General features: G+C 42.0%; 1 protein-coding gene across 1 annotated transcript in view; it reads left to right on the top strand.

The window, feature by feature from the left end:
* Nucleotides 1-6,740, top strand: part of LOC311004186 (SH3 domain-binding protein 4) — a gene marked incomplete at its 3' end in the record, with an annotated part of 52,721 nt that extends 45,981 nt beyond the window's left edge. Inside the window, exons 4-5 of the mRNA XM_083996132.1 lie at nucleotides 4,108-4,296; nucleotides 6,516-6,740. Of these exons, the coding sequence (XP_083852258.1) occupies nucleotides 4,108-4,296; nucleotides 6,516-6,740 (414 nt within the window). The remainder of the gene's footprint in view (nucleotides 1-4,107; nucleotides 4,297-6,515) is intronic.
* Nucleotides 6,741-16,920: the final 10,180 nt, after the last annotated feature.

The following is a 16,920-nucleotide window of genomic DNA, read 5'->3' as shown; positions in this document are numbered from 1 at the left end:
CCGTTTATTCCCATATATTCCTGTTTATTCCCATATATTCCCGTTAATTCCCATGGAAAGTTTCCAATTTGATGATGGAGGAGCACTCTTCTTCTTCTGCAGCACAATTATTAGTTTTTTATTTTATTTTATTTTTTAAACCAGGCCACAGACTCAGAGGACAGTACGCTCACTAATAAATACTTTACAACGTGCACCATCAAACATTTACAGCGGCCGGGACGTTTCCATCAGAGGAGCCAAGAAAAGATGAAAGTGCAGCTTCACACAAAAAAAAACTCTGACCAGAGAGAAAGAGAGAGAGAAAGAGAGAGAGAAAGAGAGAGAGAGAAAGAGACGAAACATCACAACAGTCAAACATTCAAATGTCTCCACGGCCTCAGTGGGACGCCGCCGTCCTGACCACGGGGACAGTCTGAGGCAACAAGGAAAGGGTCAACATGATGGACAGGAGCAAGACCCCAAGTCCATCTGTGGTTATTAAAGGTCCCTTTATGGACAGCTAGTGTCCCTTTCTGCTAAACTTGGGTCCCTCTGTGCTCATTTTGTGTCCCTCTCTGGTCCCGTTGTTTGCCTTCATGGTTGTTTCAATAGTCCTTCATAGTCATTTTGTGTCCCACTGTGCTAATGTTTGTCCCTGTATGCTCATATTTTGCCCCTTGAGTCATTTTGTGTCCCTTTATGCTAGGTTTGTGTCCTATTATGCTTAGTTATGTCCCTTTTATGCTAATATTTTGCACCTCTGTGCTCATATTTTGTCATTTTCCGTCCCTCTCTGGTCATTTCATGTCCCTTTATGCTAATTTTTTGTCCCTCTATGCTTATATGTTGTTCCTGAAGTCATTTTGTGTCCCTTTATGCTAGGCTTGTGTCCCTCTTCAGTCATTCTGTGTCCTATTATGCTTATTTCCGTCCCTTTTATGCTAATATTTTGTACCTCTGTGCTCATATTTTGTCATTTTTCGTTCCTCTCTGGTCATTTTCTGTCCCTTTATGCTCATTTCTTGTCTCTATTTGCACATTTTGTGTCCCTCTGGTCACATTGTTTGCTTTTATGGTCGTTTTATATTCATCTGTGTCCCCCTTTTGATCACTTTATGTCCCTTTCTGCTTAGTTAGTGTCCCTGTGCAGTCATTTCATGTCCCTTTATGCAATTATTTTGTCCCTCTATGCTTATATGTTGTTCCTGAAGTCATGTTTTGTCCCTTGATGCTGCTTTTGCGTCCCTCTGGTCATGTTGTTCACCTTCATGTTGTGTTTCATATTCCTCTGTTTTTTCCCTCTCTTTCTTTAGTTGTCGTATATTCGGGTTGCATAATTGAGTTCCTCTCCGTGACATTTTTCCCATCATGCTTTGGGTAATGGAGCAGGAGATGCCAGTTGTCAGTTGACACCCTGTTGATGTTTATCCTGTATCTAAATATGTGACGTTGTGGCTGCAGCTTCATTGTACCGACGAAACAAAACATAAACACGTCACCGTCCTGTCACAGTCCGACAGGAAGTCATCTGCTTTATTTTGGCGGGGGGGGGGGGGGGGGGGGGGGGGGTTTCCTGTGGTTGTTCTTGTCGGCATGTCTTTATCTGTGGTGGCAGCTCAGCTCAGCGTCTGATTGGTCCACAGAGGCTGCCATCCTCAGAGTGAAGCTGGGCATCCACATTCCTCCCTTTCTCCCTCTCTCCCTCCTCCTCCCCCTTCGTATCCTGTCGTTCCACACATTCCTGCACGTGCAACTGAAGGCCAGAGCTTTAAATCCAGCCAGTGTGTGTGTCGTGTGTGTGTGTGTGTGTGTGTGTTGGGATATTTAGGAACATCTTCGAACATGAGAAAAGTTTTTGCACATGAAGGACAAAGTGGACATTTTCTGTTGTGATGGGGAAAGTGTTGAAAAAAGTTCATAATCTCATTTAGAAAGTGAGAAAGTTTTAGAAAATTGACATTTTTCCTTCTCAAATGTCGGGAAAAGTTAATTCAGTCTTCAATTTATTGGAACATGAGGACATTTTGAGAAAGTAAAAACGTTCTAACTAATGTTGGGAATTTCAGAAAAATGATCATAAGTGTGGAGATTTTTAATAAAGTGACATTTTGTGCGATGACACTTTAGAAAATGAGGACATTGATCAAAGAGGGTTCATCGACCTCTGAAATACTTCATTAATCTTCTGTGGGAATTTGTTCTGTAACAGTGCTCTATGATTAAAGTAATATAAATATAATGATATTTATATTTTCAGTCAGTTTCAGGTTGAATTTGACATGATTGTGAGTGAACCTGCTGATGATTGAGGGAGGAGTTAAACAGCCGGTGTGCAACGTCTGTGCTGCAACATGGAAGTTCATGTTTCCTCATTTTAACTCAGTATTTTTTTTTCTTTTCTTGATTTGACTGGGAGTTTTCTTTTTTTCCATCAGGCTATATTTCACATCTTTAATCAGTGTTTTTTATTCAGCTCTTGTTGGTTTTCACCTTCTGTGAATCTCAACTCAACTATAAGCTTTGTCTCTGTCGTCACTAATACATAAGTCAGTGTTTTTTGTGTGTGTGTGTGTGTGTGTGTGTGTGTGTGTGTGTGTGTGTGTGTGTGTGTGTGTGTGTGTGTGTGTCCATCAGTGTGTTTGTATTTACACACAAGCAGCTTTTTCTTTTCCCACCAACACCTTCACCTTCTTTGACCCGTCAGACCATAACAAACAATCAGACAGAAGAGCTATGGTGCATTTTCCTTCTTCTCCTACTTCTTCTTGTTCTTAGTGTTTTAGAGTTGATCTTATTATGGTCTGTCCTGCCCCCCCCCCCCTCTCCTCCCGTCCCGTCCTGTCTCCAGGCTTCGTCCTCAGCTGTGACACGAGTCCTGAGCGACGCCGTTGAAGCAGCACGAGGCTCCTATTTCTGTTTCCACCAGAAAGCATGTGAAAAATGCACAAAGCTGAGATTTGCAGAGGGGGGGGGGGGGGCGGTGGTGGAGGGGGAGGGGGAGGAGAGGGGTGGAGGGGCATCGGTGGAAAATAACAGCGGATCAAGTCGGTGGAGTGAAACCTGTAGATGTACATTTATTAGTCTCTCTGTAGCGAGTGGTTTTAGTCCTGCTCCGCTCCTCTGCTCTCACAGCTTCTTAAAGGACAATTCCGTGGAAAATTCAACTCGGGGCTGTATTTTCCTAACATTTTAGGTCTAAAAGAAGGAATCTGAAGATTTTCAGTTTAATTGCTCCTGTTTTGCGGTAGTTGTGTCTGTCCCCGCATCGCCACGGCAGCGATGAATGGGAGCGGATTGAAGTTCCGCTGCTTAGGCTGTTTACATCCCTCAAAGCCACAGACAGCGTCAGATGGCGACTCAAACATGCACCCAGAAGTTTATTTACTTCAAGCAAGCCGACATGTTTGTAAAACTCGATCTAATTCAAAGTCTCCTGGAGTCTCGCGCGAGACCCAAGTTGACGCTCGGTGTGTTCAGGTGCAGTGGGAAGCTCCCGTTTGTGTCATAAACACAGGAATATCAACTCTTGACTTACTTCAAGTAATAAAAACTTCTCGCCGCATGTTTGAGTCGCCATCTGACGCTGTCTGTGGAAAAAATTTAAACTTCAAGTAAGTCAAGAGTTGATATTCCTGTGTTTATGACACAAACGGTAGCTCCCACTGCACCTGAACACACCGAGCACGTCAACTTGGGTCTCGCGCGAGACTCCGCGAGACTTTGAATTAGATCTAGTTTACAAACATGTCGGCTTGCTTGAAGTAAATAAACTTCTCGGTGCTTGTTTGAGTCGCCACCTGACGCTGTCTGTGGAAAAACATTGCGACTTAATTTGAGGGATGTAAACAGCCTAAGCAGAGGAACTTCAATCCGCTCCCATACATCGTTGCCGTGGCGATGCGGGGACAGACATAACTACCGCAAAACAGGAGCTATTAAACTGAAAATCTTCAGATTCCTTCTTTTAGACCTAAAATGTTAGGAAAATACAGCCCTGAGCTGAATTTGCCCGGAATTGTCCTTCAACTATTTACTGTCGTCCTCTCTTTTAACCCGTCCTTGACTCCTCACCCCGATCCAGGATCTAACTGACTCTGTCTGTCTCTGTCTCTGTCTCCTCCTCAGGCTCTGCTGAAGATGGACTGTCAGGGTCTGGTAGCTCGGCTGGTCATGGACTTCGTCCTCCTGACCACGGCCGTGGAGCTCGCCGGCCGCTGGCGGGAGCTGGCGGAGAAGCTCGCCAAGGTTTCCCGGCAGCAGATGGACGCGTACGAGGCGCCGCACCGCGACAAGAACGGCGTGGTGGACAGCGAGGTACGGACTCGGAGAGACAAACAAAACAATGATGATGAAGGTGTTTGATGACCTGAGATGACGGAGCAGAGAAAGTCCAGTCTGTCCATCGATCGGCTCTTTGAGTTGTTTTTGTTGTAACTCTATTTATCACATTTTTCATTGTTAATCAAACTGTCAAGGCTGGACACGAGGAGGGAAAACCACACATGAGTTATGACTAAGAATAAGTTTATTCTTCACGACTGAAAAGGAAATTAATCTAGAGATAAACAAAACAAAACAAAAGCAGACAGAGTGAAAGAGAGAGAGAGAGAGTGATGGAGGAGATATAAAAACAGCAGCCAGACCTGGGGCCTCATTTATCAAAAAGGGTGTAAAAGTGCTACTAAATTTTCACGCACGGCGAAAAGCCAAAAATAGCGTACACCCCAAATATTTACATCCTTTTCAGATCTATCAAACTGTGCGTACGCACAACTATCCGCAATTTCCATTGAAATCACACGAACCCAAGAAAAGTGCGGATGTGAACGCGCCTCATACCCTGCCCTCTATACGCCCAAACACAACCATATATGGTCAATGCAAATCAGCACCTGCATATTAAGTAGCTATGTGGAGTGACGTCAGTTGGAGACAGTGAAGACAACGGACGGAGAGCAGGGAAAGAAGCAGAATTAATCTGAAAGCGAGATACACGGCAACATCGGACAATAAATTATCTTGCAATGAAATAGGCTACAATAAAAACAAAGAACTCCCAAATCTGAATGAAACAGAGCAGAAAGAAGAATAGTCATATTTAATCTGCCCCTTTATCCCAGAAAACTGTCACAAACAATTTGAAGCAGGGTTTCCACTACCAGTCAGAATGGGTGTAAATGTACGCACTTTTCACACTTCTTCCCGCCAGGTTTTAGCTTAGATCCCAAATTTGGCGGTGAAAAGTGCGTACGCACAAAACGGGGGAAAAAGGGTGTAAAAAAAGGTGTATCCACAATGATAAATGAGGCCCCTGGTGAGGTGAACCTCCTGCTGACAGAGTCGATGTCTCTGCTGCAACTTTTACAACATTTTTCAGGGGTAAAAGTTAAATCTTAGTGATGTAATCGGTTTGTTAACTGAGCCTCAAATGATCCTGAAGATTCGTAAAGTCATGTGTGCAGGTTTTGTGATGGGACAATTGATGGGACAACCAGTGTCTTTTCTGGGACATGATTTGTTCTGTTTTTAGTGAAAATACCAAGTCAATCTTTACAATCATACAATTCACAACAGGATTTATCTGAATATAAGATAGATTTCAAACAGAGGTCTGGACCCAACAGACCCAACACACGTTTTTCACTGCAAAAACTCAAACTCTTCTTGTCAAAATGTCTCATTTTGAGTCAAAACTAATCTCTCTTCACTTAAAATAAGAAATCACCTAAAAATATATTTGTTTTTGATAATTTTCACTTGTTTCCAACAAATTTTCACTTGAAATAAGTAGAAAAATCTGCCAGTGAAAGGAAGTTTTTTGTGCTTGTAATAAGGAAGAAAAACTTGATCCACTATCAGATTTTTCTACTTATTTCAAGTGAAAATATGCTTGAAAGAAATAAAAAAGTGTCTAAAAACAAGCTACTTTTTAATGTGATGAGTCTTATTTTAAGTAATGAGATTTGTTTTGACTAGAAATGACATTTTGACTAGAAATATTATTTTTATTTTTGCAGTGTGACAGGTGACTATTGAAGGTCAGTGTGTGTCCAGCGACCTGCTGGATGATGATAAAGGTGATAAAGATGATAATAGTCAGCAGCAGCAACAGCAATGAAACGCACTTTTTCAGAAGTTCAAATAAAACCTTGTGTTTCCGTCTGTTTACTTCCTGGTTTTGTCTGGTCACATGTTCATTAACATTTAATATAGAGAAGGACAAGGTCATGACCCTTTCCTCTTTTTTTAAATATTTATTTCTAGCATGATGTAAAACAAAATTATGCACAATTTCAGTTTGTTCCTTCGTCTGTAAATAAAAAAAAAACACCAAAGCAAAATCATACATATTTGAAAAGGAGTGAGATGAAGCTGTGCTTATTGAGTCCCACAAGGCATGAATAAGTCACTTGTCCCACTTCCTTAATTGCACTTCATTACATTGTTTGTGTTGAGAAAAATGAAAAAGAATTAACAATAGAAGGTAAATGTAAATAACCCTCTGTCCTCTGTCTTCTGTCTTCTGTCTTCAGGCCATGTGGAAGCCGGCGTACGACTTCCTGGTGACGTGGGCGGCTCAGATCGGCGACAGCTACAGGGACGTGATCCAGGAGCTGCACATGGGCCTGGACAAGATGAAGAGTCCCATCACCAAACGCTGGAAGCACCTGACGGGAACGCTCATCCTGGTCAACTGCCTGGACGCCCTGCGGAGCTCCGCCTTCAGCCCCGCCCCTCAGGACGACTGCGCCATCTGAACCCCCACGCCACGCCTCACCTCACCACTGCACTGCAAAAACTCAACATCTTTCCAAGAATATTTGTCTTATTTCTTGTCAAAATGTCTAATTTCTAGTCAAAACTAAACACTTTCCACTTAAAATAAGACTCATCACCTAAAAATTAACTTGTTTTTAGATAATTTTCACTTGTTTCAAACTAAAATTCACTTCAAATAAGTAGAAAACTCTGCCAGTGAAAGGAAGTTTTTTTGTGCTTGTAATAAGGAAGAAAAACTTGCTCCACTATCAGATTATATTATATTTTATTATCTAATTTGTGAATTAATTCTTTGTAACAATGTAAGTTCGCTTCTTTCTGCCCCCTTTCATTCAAGAGTTTTATTTTTTATTTTTTGTTTTTATGCTCAATAAATTAATGAAATAAATAAATAAACTAAACTAACTAAGATTTTTCTACTTATTTCAAGTGAAAATATGCTTGAAAGAAGTAAAAAAGTGTCTAAAAACAAGCTACTTTTTAATGTGATGAGTCTTATTTTAAGTATAATGAGATTTGTTTTGACTAGAAATTGCATTTTGACTAGAAATAAGACAAATATTCTTGATAAAAGTTTTGTTTTTGCAGTGTGGCTGGCTGAGCCTCACGCCATTCGCTCGCTCCGAACGCCACTACTGCTGCCGTACACGGTCGTTCTGTTCCCACGGCGATGTTCCCCTCAACCCCTCTTCCTCCTCCTCGCAGTATTCACACAGACTCTTTTAATAGTCCCCGTCTTGCATAGTTATGTATTTTTGTATCTTGTTAAGGCACAGCGTTTTTTAAAAGCAACACTTTGAACCTTTTGGTTTCGAACTCTGGATCGAGCACCAAGAAAAAAAAAGACACTTTTTTTCCAAGAAGAGACACTTTTTAGATATCGTACCCTCGTTAGCCACGTGTCTGTTCTATTTATTTATACATCAGAGAGAGAAGTCGCCGCTGCCTCTCCTCTTCAGGTTCTCTCTCACTGTGGTCCTCCTCATTTCAGAGACATCCACCCTCTGTCAGCCTCAACCTTTCTGTTTTGTTGTTTTTCTTTAAGGGTCTGGAGCTGAAGAAAACTGGATAATTAATGAATCACAGTTGGAATAATTCATTTAAATCCTTTAACACAAAATTAATCAACATCACTTAGATGTTTTAATCTGAAATTTGAATCTTTGTGTTTTGATCAGACAAAACAAAGAATCTGAAATTTCTTTGATTAAAATTAATTAAAAGCTTCTTCTGGAACTTGTAAAAAAAGCTGCTGACAAAAAACTACCTCAACTCAAAGTCCCACTTACTCGCTTTGTTCTGCTGCTTTTGACCACATCACACACTGTGATATAATCAGAAGGGTGAAATATACATTTAAAGCAGATATCAGTGGAATGTTTTTGTTAATATAAGTCCTAAATAGTCCTATTTTCCGTCAGCAATCACTTACATGAAGTATTTCAGCCTAAACACGAGTCTCTCCGTCACTCTGCTCTGCTGTAACCCGAGGAGAAAATTTTCCTTGTGGGATACAAGTGTTATCCAATGAGGAGAGAGAACGGCATGAAGGGCTGTGTGTGCAGCCAAGGGATGCGCGTGAATGTGGTGACGTAGCACGAGGACCAATTGATGCCTGACAAGGGCGGGGGCTGCTAACTCATGGTGCGTTCAAAGAAACTCGTACTTTGTGTTTTTCCTTCCTGTGAAGTCATACCAGTTCGATCTGGTACGAGTTCACGGGTCGGAAGTTACGAGTGGCCGTTATAGGGAACTTTCACAGACAACAGGATGGTAAAAACACGAGCTACGGGTTACCTGGAACGCTACCAAGTCGTAGTTGTGACTTGAAGCTGTAACTTACGGTTTCAAAAGCCTGCCTTGAACGCAGCATTAGCCGAAACGGCCGTGAAGCTGATATCTGCTTTAAAAGTCACTTCACAGGTTTAATTAATCAACAGTCCAGCCTGTATAATGTATAATTAATGTTCTTAAAACTAACTATGGTTTGTTAAAAAACTCCAGAGCCGACACAAAATGCCAAAAAGCTGCAGTTCCTCTCCCAACCACTAGAGTGAGTCTCCGATAGCGAGTCCTTCGCCATAGACTGCCATGTTAGAATGGGAAATAAACACATTTACTGTCTGGTACAGAAACACTTTTGGTCTCTACAGATCATTTCTGGCTAAATTTCTTATTTTCCAGCTAAAGTTTTTTATTATTTCAGGACGGTGTGGCCTATTTGAATGACAGATGATTAGTATGAGTATGAGTATGCTTGCCACAAACCGGCTTGCACCAAAGCCTCGGCCAAAGATACTCTATTTACCAAGATAGGCCCATGAGAGGCTGCTCCAATGATATGTGTGTGTGGATTGATAAAATTTGTAGGTAGATAAAAGTGAGATATTTATATTTTCTTATGATAAGATTAAATATTTACACAACTAACAGTCATTTTTATCATGATGCAAACGTTTGTTTGACGTTGCCTAGGAGATCTGTGCCAAATCTCGCGAGAGTGTGTCGTAGAGACAGAGACAGGTCGTGAACAAAGTAAATTTTCTCCTGATGTGTCCGTCTGAAAATGGCCATTTTCATGTCAAAATGTTCAGAAGAGATGTGGCTCGTGAAAAATGAGTCCAAAATTTACCTCAGTGACTGTGGGGCGAAAGGATCGACCATAATCTGTGTTCACGTTCAATTTTCCCATTGGAGTCGATAGGAGTCTGTTCCTCTTTGCCCATATTTGGAAGCAGCTCCACTCAGAAACCTGTCACAGAGGCGACGTCCATCTAGTTTATACCCAGAACAAACGAGTGGGCAGACCTTGAGTTGAGATCGTTATCAATTAATAGGCCTGTGTTGATTATTTGTTTGATTCATTGGTAAGATATTTATTATTTGCAGCTGCACCCTCCATGTAACTCCACCCTTCGCCGCCTCCTGCCTGTTTTTTATTTTGTCTTGTAAAGTTTTATTTTTTACCAAAGCTTGCCAAAACGATTACAGCCACTGTTGTGAGGACACTTTGTCTGTCGAAGCTTCTGGTTGGTCCCTGTGCTGCATACTGTATAACGTGGTAGTAACACATCCAGTGGTGAGTTTAAAAAATACTTTTTTTTTTTTTTTTTGTGACTGCATACTTTTGTGGAAAAGACTCTAAATAAATAAAATGTAAATATTTGTACATGACATTTTGCTGCAGGCTGTTGTGATCATTTCAGTGGAAACACACACACACAATGAGCAGAGCATCAGTCAGGAGTTTTCCTTATCTGAACCTGCAACGACGCGTTTGGTTTGATGTGTTGTCAAAGAGCTTTCTGTGGGAAACACGTCTGCAAATGCAACATCTGAGAGAAGCGTGCAGAGGGACGGAGAGAGAGAGAGAGTTGAGGTGAGGATCGTTGTCCAGACAGAGGGAGGTCAGCACACAGAGACAAGAGAAACTGAAGGAGAGAGATAAGAAGAGGAGGATTCAGCAGCACATAAATCTGATGATCTCCTGCAGCCTTATCTTCACGCCGCCTTCATCACTTCACCTCTCCTGTGTTTCACGGATTAAACTGCCTCAGCTTTCGAAAAAACAGCCTCAAAGTTCATGTTTGACTTTGTCCTTATAACTGGAGGTCATAATGATCATGTAACCAAACTAACCTGGGTCCTCATGAGATTTAACTATAGCGATTATGGCAATGGGCCAATTTGCCAAAATGTTGAACTATCCCTTTATCATGTCAGTGGCCTATGGCAATGTAAAGTGTGCAATGTTTAGTCCCTCATCATCAACATGAGCCCTAAATCGGCCCACACTAACATGCTAACAGAGCTCATGTTAATCTGATCACTGTCAGCAAAGCGAGGCAGCTTTATAAACATATTTATAAAACGGAAAGGGGAAATCCTGCAATCTGATTGGTTGTTAACTGTGATATAATGAGCGTTACCACAGCTACTGTTCTAAAGCCTTACAGCACATCGCCCCGCGTTAGGCAAGTATGATTGGAAGTTTCTTGTCATGTAGCCTATCCATACTGTCGGTAGTAAAAGGTAGCCGGTGCTTTGACGACATTAACAAATAGACTGATTAGATCAAGGACGAACGCCCCTTAGCTGTGGTATAATGATTCCTATACCACGGCCTGTTGTAATTAGAGCCTCATAAAAAAAACTCATTTGAAACAAAATAAATCATACAGATTCACAAAAAAAATGACTAAAACTAAACTAAATGATTTACAATTTCAAACTCACCATTGATAATAGCAAAAGTGTGGACAAAAGGTTTGCGCATGACCACTGCAACCACACAGTGCATAAGTATGCCAAGAAGAGCTATTTAAAATGCTAACAGTGGTGATTTTGATGTGCAAACACGAGCACTGTTTGCCTGTTAATAGTTAGCACTCTAATATAAGATGAGCACTGTTTGTGTGTTGATGTGCACAGTGCTCATGACAACATGTTACATATTATTAGCCTGTTAACCTACTAATGGCAAATACAGTGGCCATGTTCACCTGCTAACAGACTAGAGGTGTGATGATAGCAGAGCAACAAACTGTGACAACTGAAAATGTTTGCATCTCTGTACAATTTTGATCAGAAGTTAGTTTTGTAAGTTTAGCATCTTAGTTGCTAAATGTGGCTACTAGCCTGAAAACTAAGGCTGTTTTCGAAACCGCATACTACCGTACTGCCTACTACATACTGCGTTATATGTACTGTATACTTATACTGAATGTGGGATTCAGTATACTGCTTCAGCAGACCGACGCCGTTATCATCACAGTATGCAGTATACGAGTTTCCCAGAATGCATTTCACGGCAACCGGTAGCAGTAGCTGTAAAACAGGCTAAAAGCTGTTTTATTTCTCGCTCTAGCGCTGTTATTATGTAACTTTATTAAGTTTTTATATAATATAATAATATTTTTTCATGCGAGAAAGTAACTGTTAAGACCCCAAATATACGGCCAGTTTATCCAAATGACGGCTGTTTAAAAATGTGCTCCGATGTTTTTCGGAGAAGTGAAGCTCCGCAGCGACCGGGACATCACAGAGGCAGCAGCCCGGCTCCTGACGTGCTCGGCCGGCCAGCACTACGACGTCATTCCGGAGGAGAAAACAGTCGCTAATTAACTGACCCGCAGGTTTTTAAACCGCGGCTGGTTAAATTATTTCTAGGAGATAAATGTTGATCTCATTGATGAAATCTCAATTGTGGCAGTAGCATTAGTTTGTTTGAATGTAAAGTGAAGCTTCTTGTGTGTAAGTGTAGTGTCCTCTCTGAAGAGGGAAATGTAAATGAAGAGACAGGACACGGTTGAACCCTTTGCCAGCTTCAATACAAGTGCAAAAAAACATAAATATACATTTTACATTCTCATGTATTCATTAATACACAACACTACACGAGAATAACCTTACTGATAAGTGATAATGTACACATACACAGTATTCTCTCAGACTTTTAACACACGCACACACAGTGTTTACTCAGACCTGAGAATCTGCTCCGGAAGCCACAGGTGGCTAGTTAGCTTAGCTACTCGACAATGCTACACCAGTGACACACGAAAAAAGATACAAAATAACACTTTCGGCGACTCTCGACTTTACGTCCGGGCACTCATGAGTTATAAACAAAATATACCTACGACCACATTACACAATTACCATGTTTATCGTACCTGAAGAGGGAAATGTAAATGAAGAGACAGGACACGGTTGAACCCTTTGCCAGCTTCAATACAAGTGAAGCATCGAGCGGCAAGGGCTCCCCCTTCAGGCCTGTAGGCAAACTTAATCGATCACCGAAAACACAACACACAACACTTAACCTCACTGCACTGTTATGAGCTTTCTGCCTTTTAACATGTACTCTTAAACACATTTTAATCCATTTTTAACCCATGAACACATATTTTAATACCTTAAATGAATGATGAGTTTTTAACCCTTTTTAGTATCATTTTAACACATCAAATAATTGTAATGAACTGTTTTACCTCTTTTTAATCCTATCTCACTAACATATTTATTAGTATTTATCTATTTATTCTATTTTTTAACCACACAATTAATCACATATGAATTCACACTATCACACACTCCCCTGCAAAATTAGATGTCGTCCCGACATCACAATACTCTCGGAGCGAAGATTCAAAAGCTGACATACTGATGCCTTTACTGTCTCTTGAACATAATATCAACTCAATAACATTTTTGACACAACAATAAATCTGGATGTACTACCCAAGCATACTTTCACTTAGTGATTCTCTCTTTAACCCAATAGTGTCTCTTTGTGCTAATCAGTTCAACAGTTTTATGTCTAATATCCTTGCATAAATACAGGCTGGTAAAACTGGAATGGATTTGCCCACATTGTCATTGGTTGAACTTCTGTGTATGGTCTGGGCTGGTACTGATTAAACATGTGATCTGCCTGTACTGTACTGTAACATGCTGGAGTCCCAAGTTGGTCATAAGTGAACATTTTTGGAGCTCTCCTTTCTCTCCTCGACCGCTGATCTCTTGGTTCTTCCTCATCAAGAGTCTCACTGTTTGTTGGATGAGGGGAGGACGGCACTTCCTCTTCCTCCATCACCTCATCTGGTTGTCCCTCACCGTGTGACTCATTACTTTGTGTTTCAATGTTTTCCTGATTTTGGTGCTCATCCATCTCATGTGCCTCCTCAAGTTCTAACTCTGTGTTGATCACCTGTTTTTCCAGTTCATAGTTCTCTGGTAGGTCAGCATGGATGATGTCTCTCCCTCCTTCCGGTGCACAGACTGATCTCCTGTAAGGATGTACAGAAGGCTCAAAGAAGAATCCATCCTCCTCTTCCTCATCCTCTTCCTCCAAGTCTGTGCCTGTGACAGGAGTAACTGATGTGTTTTTCTTTCTTTTAGGCTTTGTCTGGAGATCTGTTTCCAGTGGTAAGTGGTCACATGGTAACAATAGATTTCGATGTAGTACTCTTGATCTTCCTCTTCCCTGTTCTGGCTTCACCTCATACACTGGGATTCCCTCACCCATTTGACGAAGCACTACATGAACACTATCCTCCCAGTGGTTGCGAAGCTTCCCGGTGCCACCTCTGGGGGTCAGATTCCTGACCAGGACACGGTCACCTGGGCACAGGAGAGAACTTCGCACTTTACCATCATAGTTTCGCTTGTTTCTCTCTGTTGCTTTTCTCACGTTCTCTCTTACTATGTCATAAGCTTGTTGCATTTCCTGTCTCCATTTGTCCACGTATGTCTTATGATCCATGTTCCCACTTTCAGAGTCAAGACCAAACATGATGTCAACTGGTAACCGTGGTGACCTCCCAAACAGTAAGTAGAAAGGCGAGAAACCTGTCACCTCTGATCTGGTACAGTTGTATGCATGTATGAGTTTGTTGAGTGAACCTTTCCAGTTTGTCTTCTCCTTTTCAGTGAGTGTTTTGAGCATCTGCAGGATTGTGCGATTGAAGCGTTCCACCTGCCCATTTCCTTGGGGGTGGTACGGTGTCGTCCTTGAGCCTAAAACACCGCAATGTCTCTTTAACTGTGCAAAAAGTTGGTTTTCAAACTCACCACCTTGATCATGGTGAATCCGGGCTGGGAGTCCAAACTTTAAAACATAGTCATTAAAAATCTTGTCCGCCACTGTTTTTGCAGATTTCGAGCTGGTGGGATAAGCTTGGGTGAAGCGGGTAAAATGATCAACAATGACCAATATATACTGCTGCCCGCCTGGACACTTATCTAGGTGAAGAAAATCAATTGACACTAGTTCAAAAGGCTGTGTAGTGACAATATTCACCAGTGGGGCTCTTGTTCCTCTGGGTGGTGTCTTTTGCTTCAAGCAGGTACATGATCTGGTGACATAATGTTCAATTTCTTTTTGCATATATGGCCAGAAAAATCTCTCTCTGATGAGTGATGTTGTTCGGTCGATGCCCTGATGGCCCATCTCATCATGCAACTGTTTCATAACTGTGGCCTTATACTGCTCAGGTAAAACCAGCTGAGTGTTATTTGCTGTCTTACGATAGAGGATGTCGTTCTTGTCTAAATAGAGTTTTTCCCAGCTACGTACAAGACACTTACTCTGATCACTCAGGGCTCTTAGTTCACGTGCTGATGGTTTTGTGTCTGTAAGTTTGAACTGAATCACTGGGCTAATGTGCTGGTCATTCCGTTGCGCTTGCCGGACATCAGCTGTTGAGAGTGATGCTAACTTGTCTTCACAGTCAGTGGTGCACAACAAGGGTGACGTGATCACTGTGCAGGCCCAGGGTGAGACGTCTTGGGTCTGAATGGCTTGAGTTGTTGCTGCCACACATTCAGATGAGAGCTCCTCTGTACATTGACTCATCATTGTTTCTATGTCCACAGGCATTCTGGACAAGCTGTCCGCGTCCACATTCTCTCTGCCTGGACGGTAGCGAATGGTGAAATGGAAGTCTGCGAGTTCCGCCACCCACCTGTGACCGGTGGCGTTGAGCTTAGCGCTGGAGAGCACATATGTCAAGGGGTTATTGTCGCTAAATACAGTAAATGTGGGGGCATAGTACAAATAATCTCTAAATTTTTCCGTGACTGCCCATTTTAATGCCAAGAATTCTAATTTACCCGAATGTAAATGGTAGTTCTGTTCTGCTGTAGTCAGTGTCCTCGACCCATAAGCTATTACACGAAGTTTTCCCTCTTGATGTTGATACAGTATGGCCCCAAGTCCCTGGTTTGAAGCGTCAGTATGTAAAACAAATGGTTTTGCAAAATCTGGGAACCCTAACACTGGCGGCTCGACCAGACAGTCTATTAACTGTTCAAGTATAGCTTGATGTCTGTCAGTCCATACAATTGGTGTATGTGAGGGCACACCTTTGTCTTTACTTTTTGCATGTTTTGTGTCTTTACTTTTTACATGTCTTGTGTTTGTGTTGGCCCTGTTCTGCGTCTCCTTGTCACTGTCTGGTGTTCTTTTTAACAGGTTGTAAAGTGGCCCTGCAATCCTAGAGAAATCTTTGATGTACTGTCTGTAATAACTTAATAAACCCATTATTGCTCTTAGCTGCCCCACTGTATTCGGTCTCTTATCTTTCAATGACCTCACAGCTTCTGTGTCAGCTGGGTCTATTTTGCTACCTTCAGCTGTGACAATTCTCCCTAGGTAACGAACCTCACGCCTGAATAGCTCACATTTGCTGGGTTTCAGTTTTATCCCGTGCTCTCTCAGTCTTTGCAGCACCTGTTTCACATGACTCACATGGCTCTCAAATGATTGGCTGTACACCAATGTGTCATCCAGGTATGGCACACAAATATTGTCACGCAGATCCCCTAGACATTCTTCCATACAACGTTGGAACGCCGCTGGGGCGTTCATCAGTCCAAACGGGATTCTTAACCATTCATAAAGGCCCCACGGAGTCACAAATGCAGTCAGGGGTCTGCTAGCCTCGTCCATAAAACCTTGATGATATGCCTTCCCCTGGTCTAATACTGAAAACCAGCTGTTGCCCCCGAGGCCATCAAGAATGTCCTGCACTCTAGGGATTGGTTGTCGGTCAGGGTGAGTTTTCCTATTTAATTCTCTGTAATCTATACAAAGACGAAGGCTACCGTCCTTTTTTCTAACACACACTACTGGCGAGGCATAGGATGAGTCTGATTTTTTAACCCAGCCCTGTGCGATGAGGTTGTGGAGGTAGTCTTTTATCTCTTTGTATAGCGGCTTTGGGACAGACAGGTAAGTGCGTGCTACTGGATCCATATCTTTCAGGGAAATGCTCATTTTCAGTGTTGGGATATTTCCAATGTCATCATCAGATTTTGCGAATGAAGCACACTCCTCACGCAGCATCTTCTGCACCTCCTCTCTCTCTGTTAGACTGAGGTGACTTACGTCAACAGGTGGGTCCCACACACTCTCATTCAGTCTCTCATTGCCAGTCTCGACCTCATTCACTGACACTGTAGGAGGTGGGATGCATTTTTCAAAAACACTTGCTGGATACAGGGCTTGCACTTGATTTAAGGTGCCCACCATGGTTTTTCCTGACAATGTGATATCATGATCTGTGGGGTTTTGAACATCCAGCACAATGTAAGGTGGGGCTCCGCTCTTTAGAGTTACCAGAGTCTCACAGAATTCAAGTCCTTCACCCCACT

Source organism: Trachurus trachurus (assembly GCF_905171665.1).
Source record: "Trachurus trachurus genome assembly, chromosome: 21".
Taxonomy (NCBI): domain Eukaryota; kingdom Metazoa; phylum Chordata; class Actinopteri; order Carangiformes; family Carangidae; genus Trachurus; species Trachurus trachurus.
The sequence above is the reverse complement of the archived record's forward strand: the minus strand, read 5'-3'. Positions and strand labels throughout refer to the sequence as shown.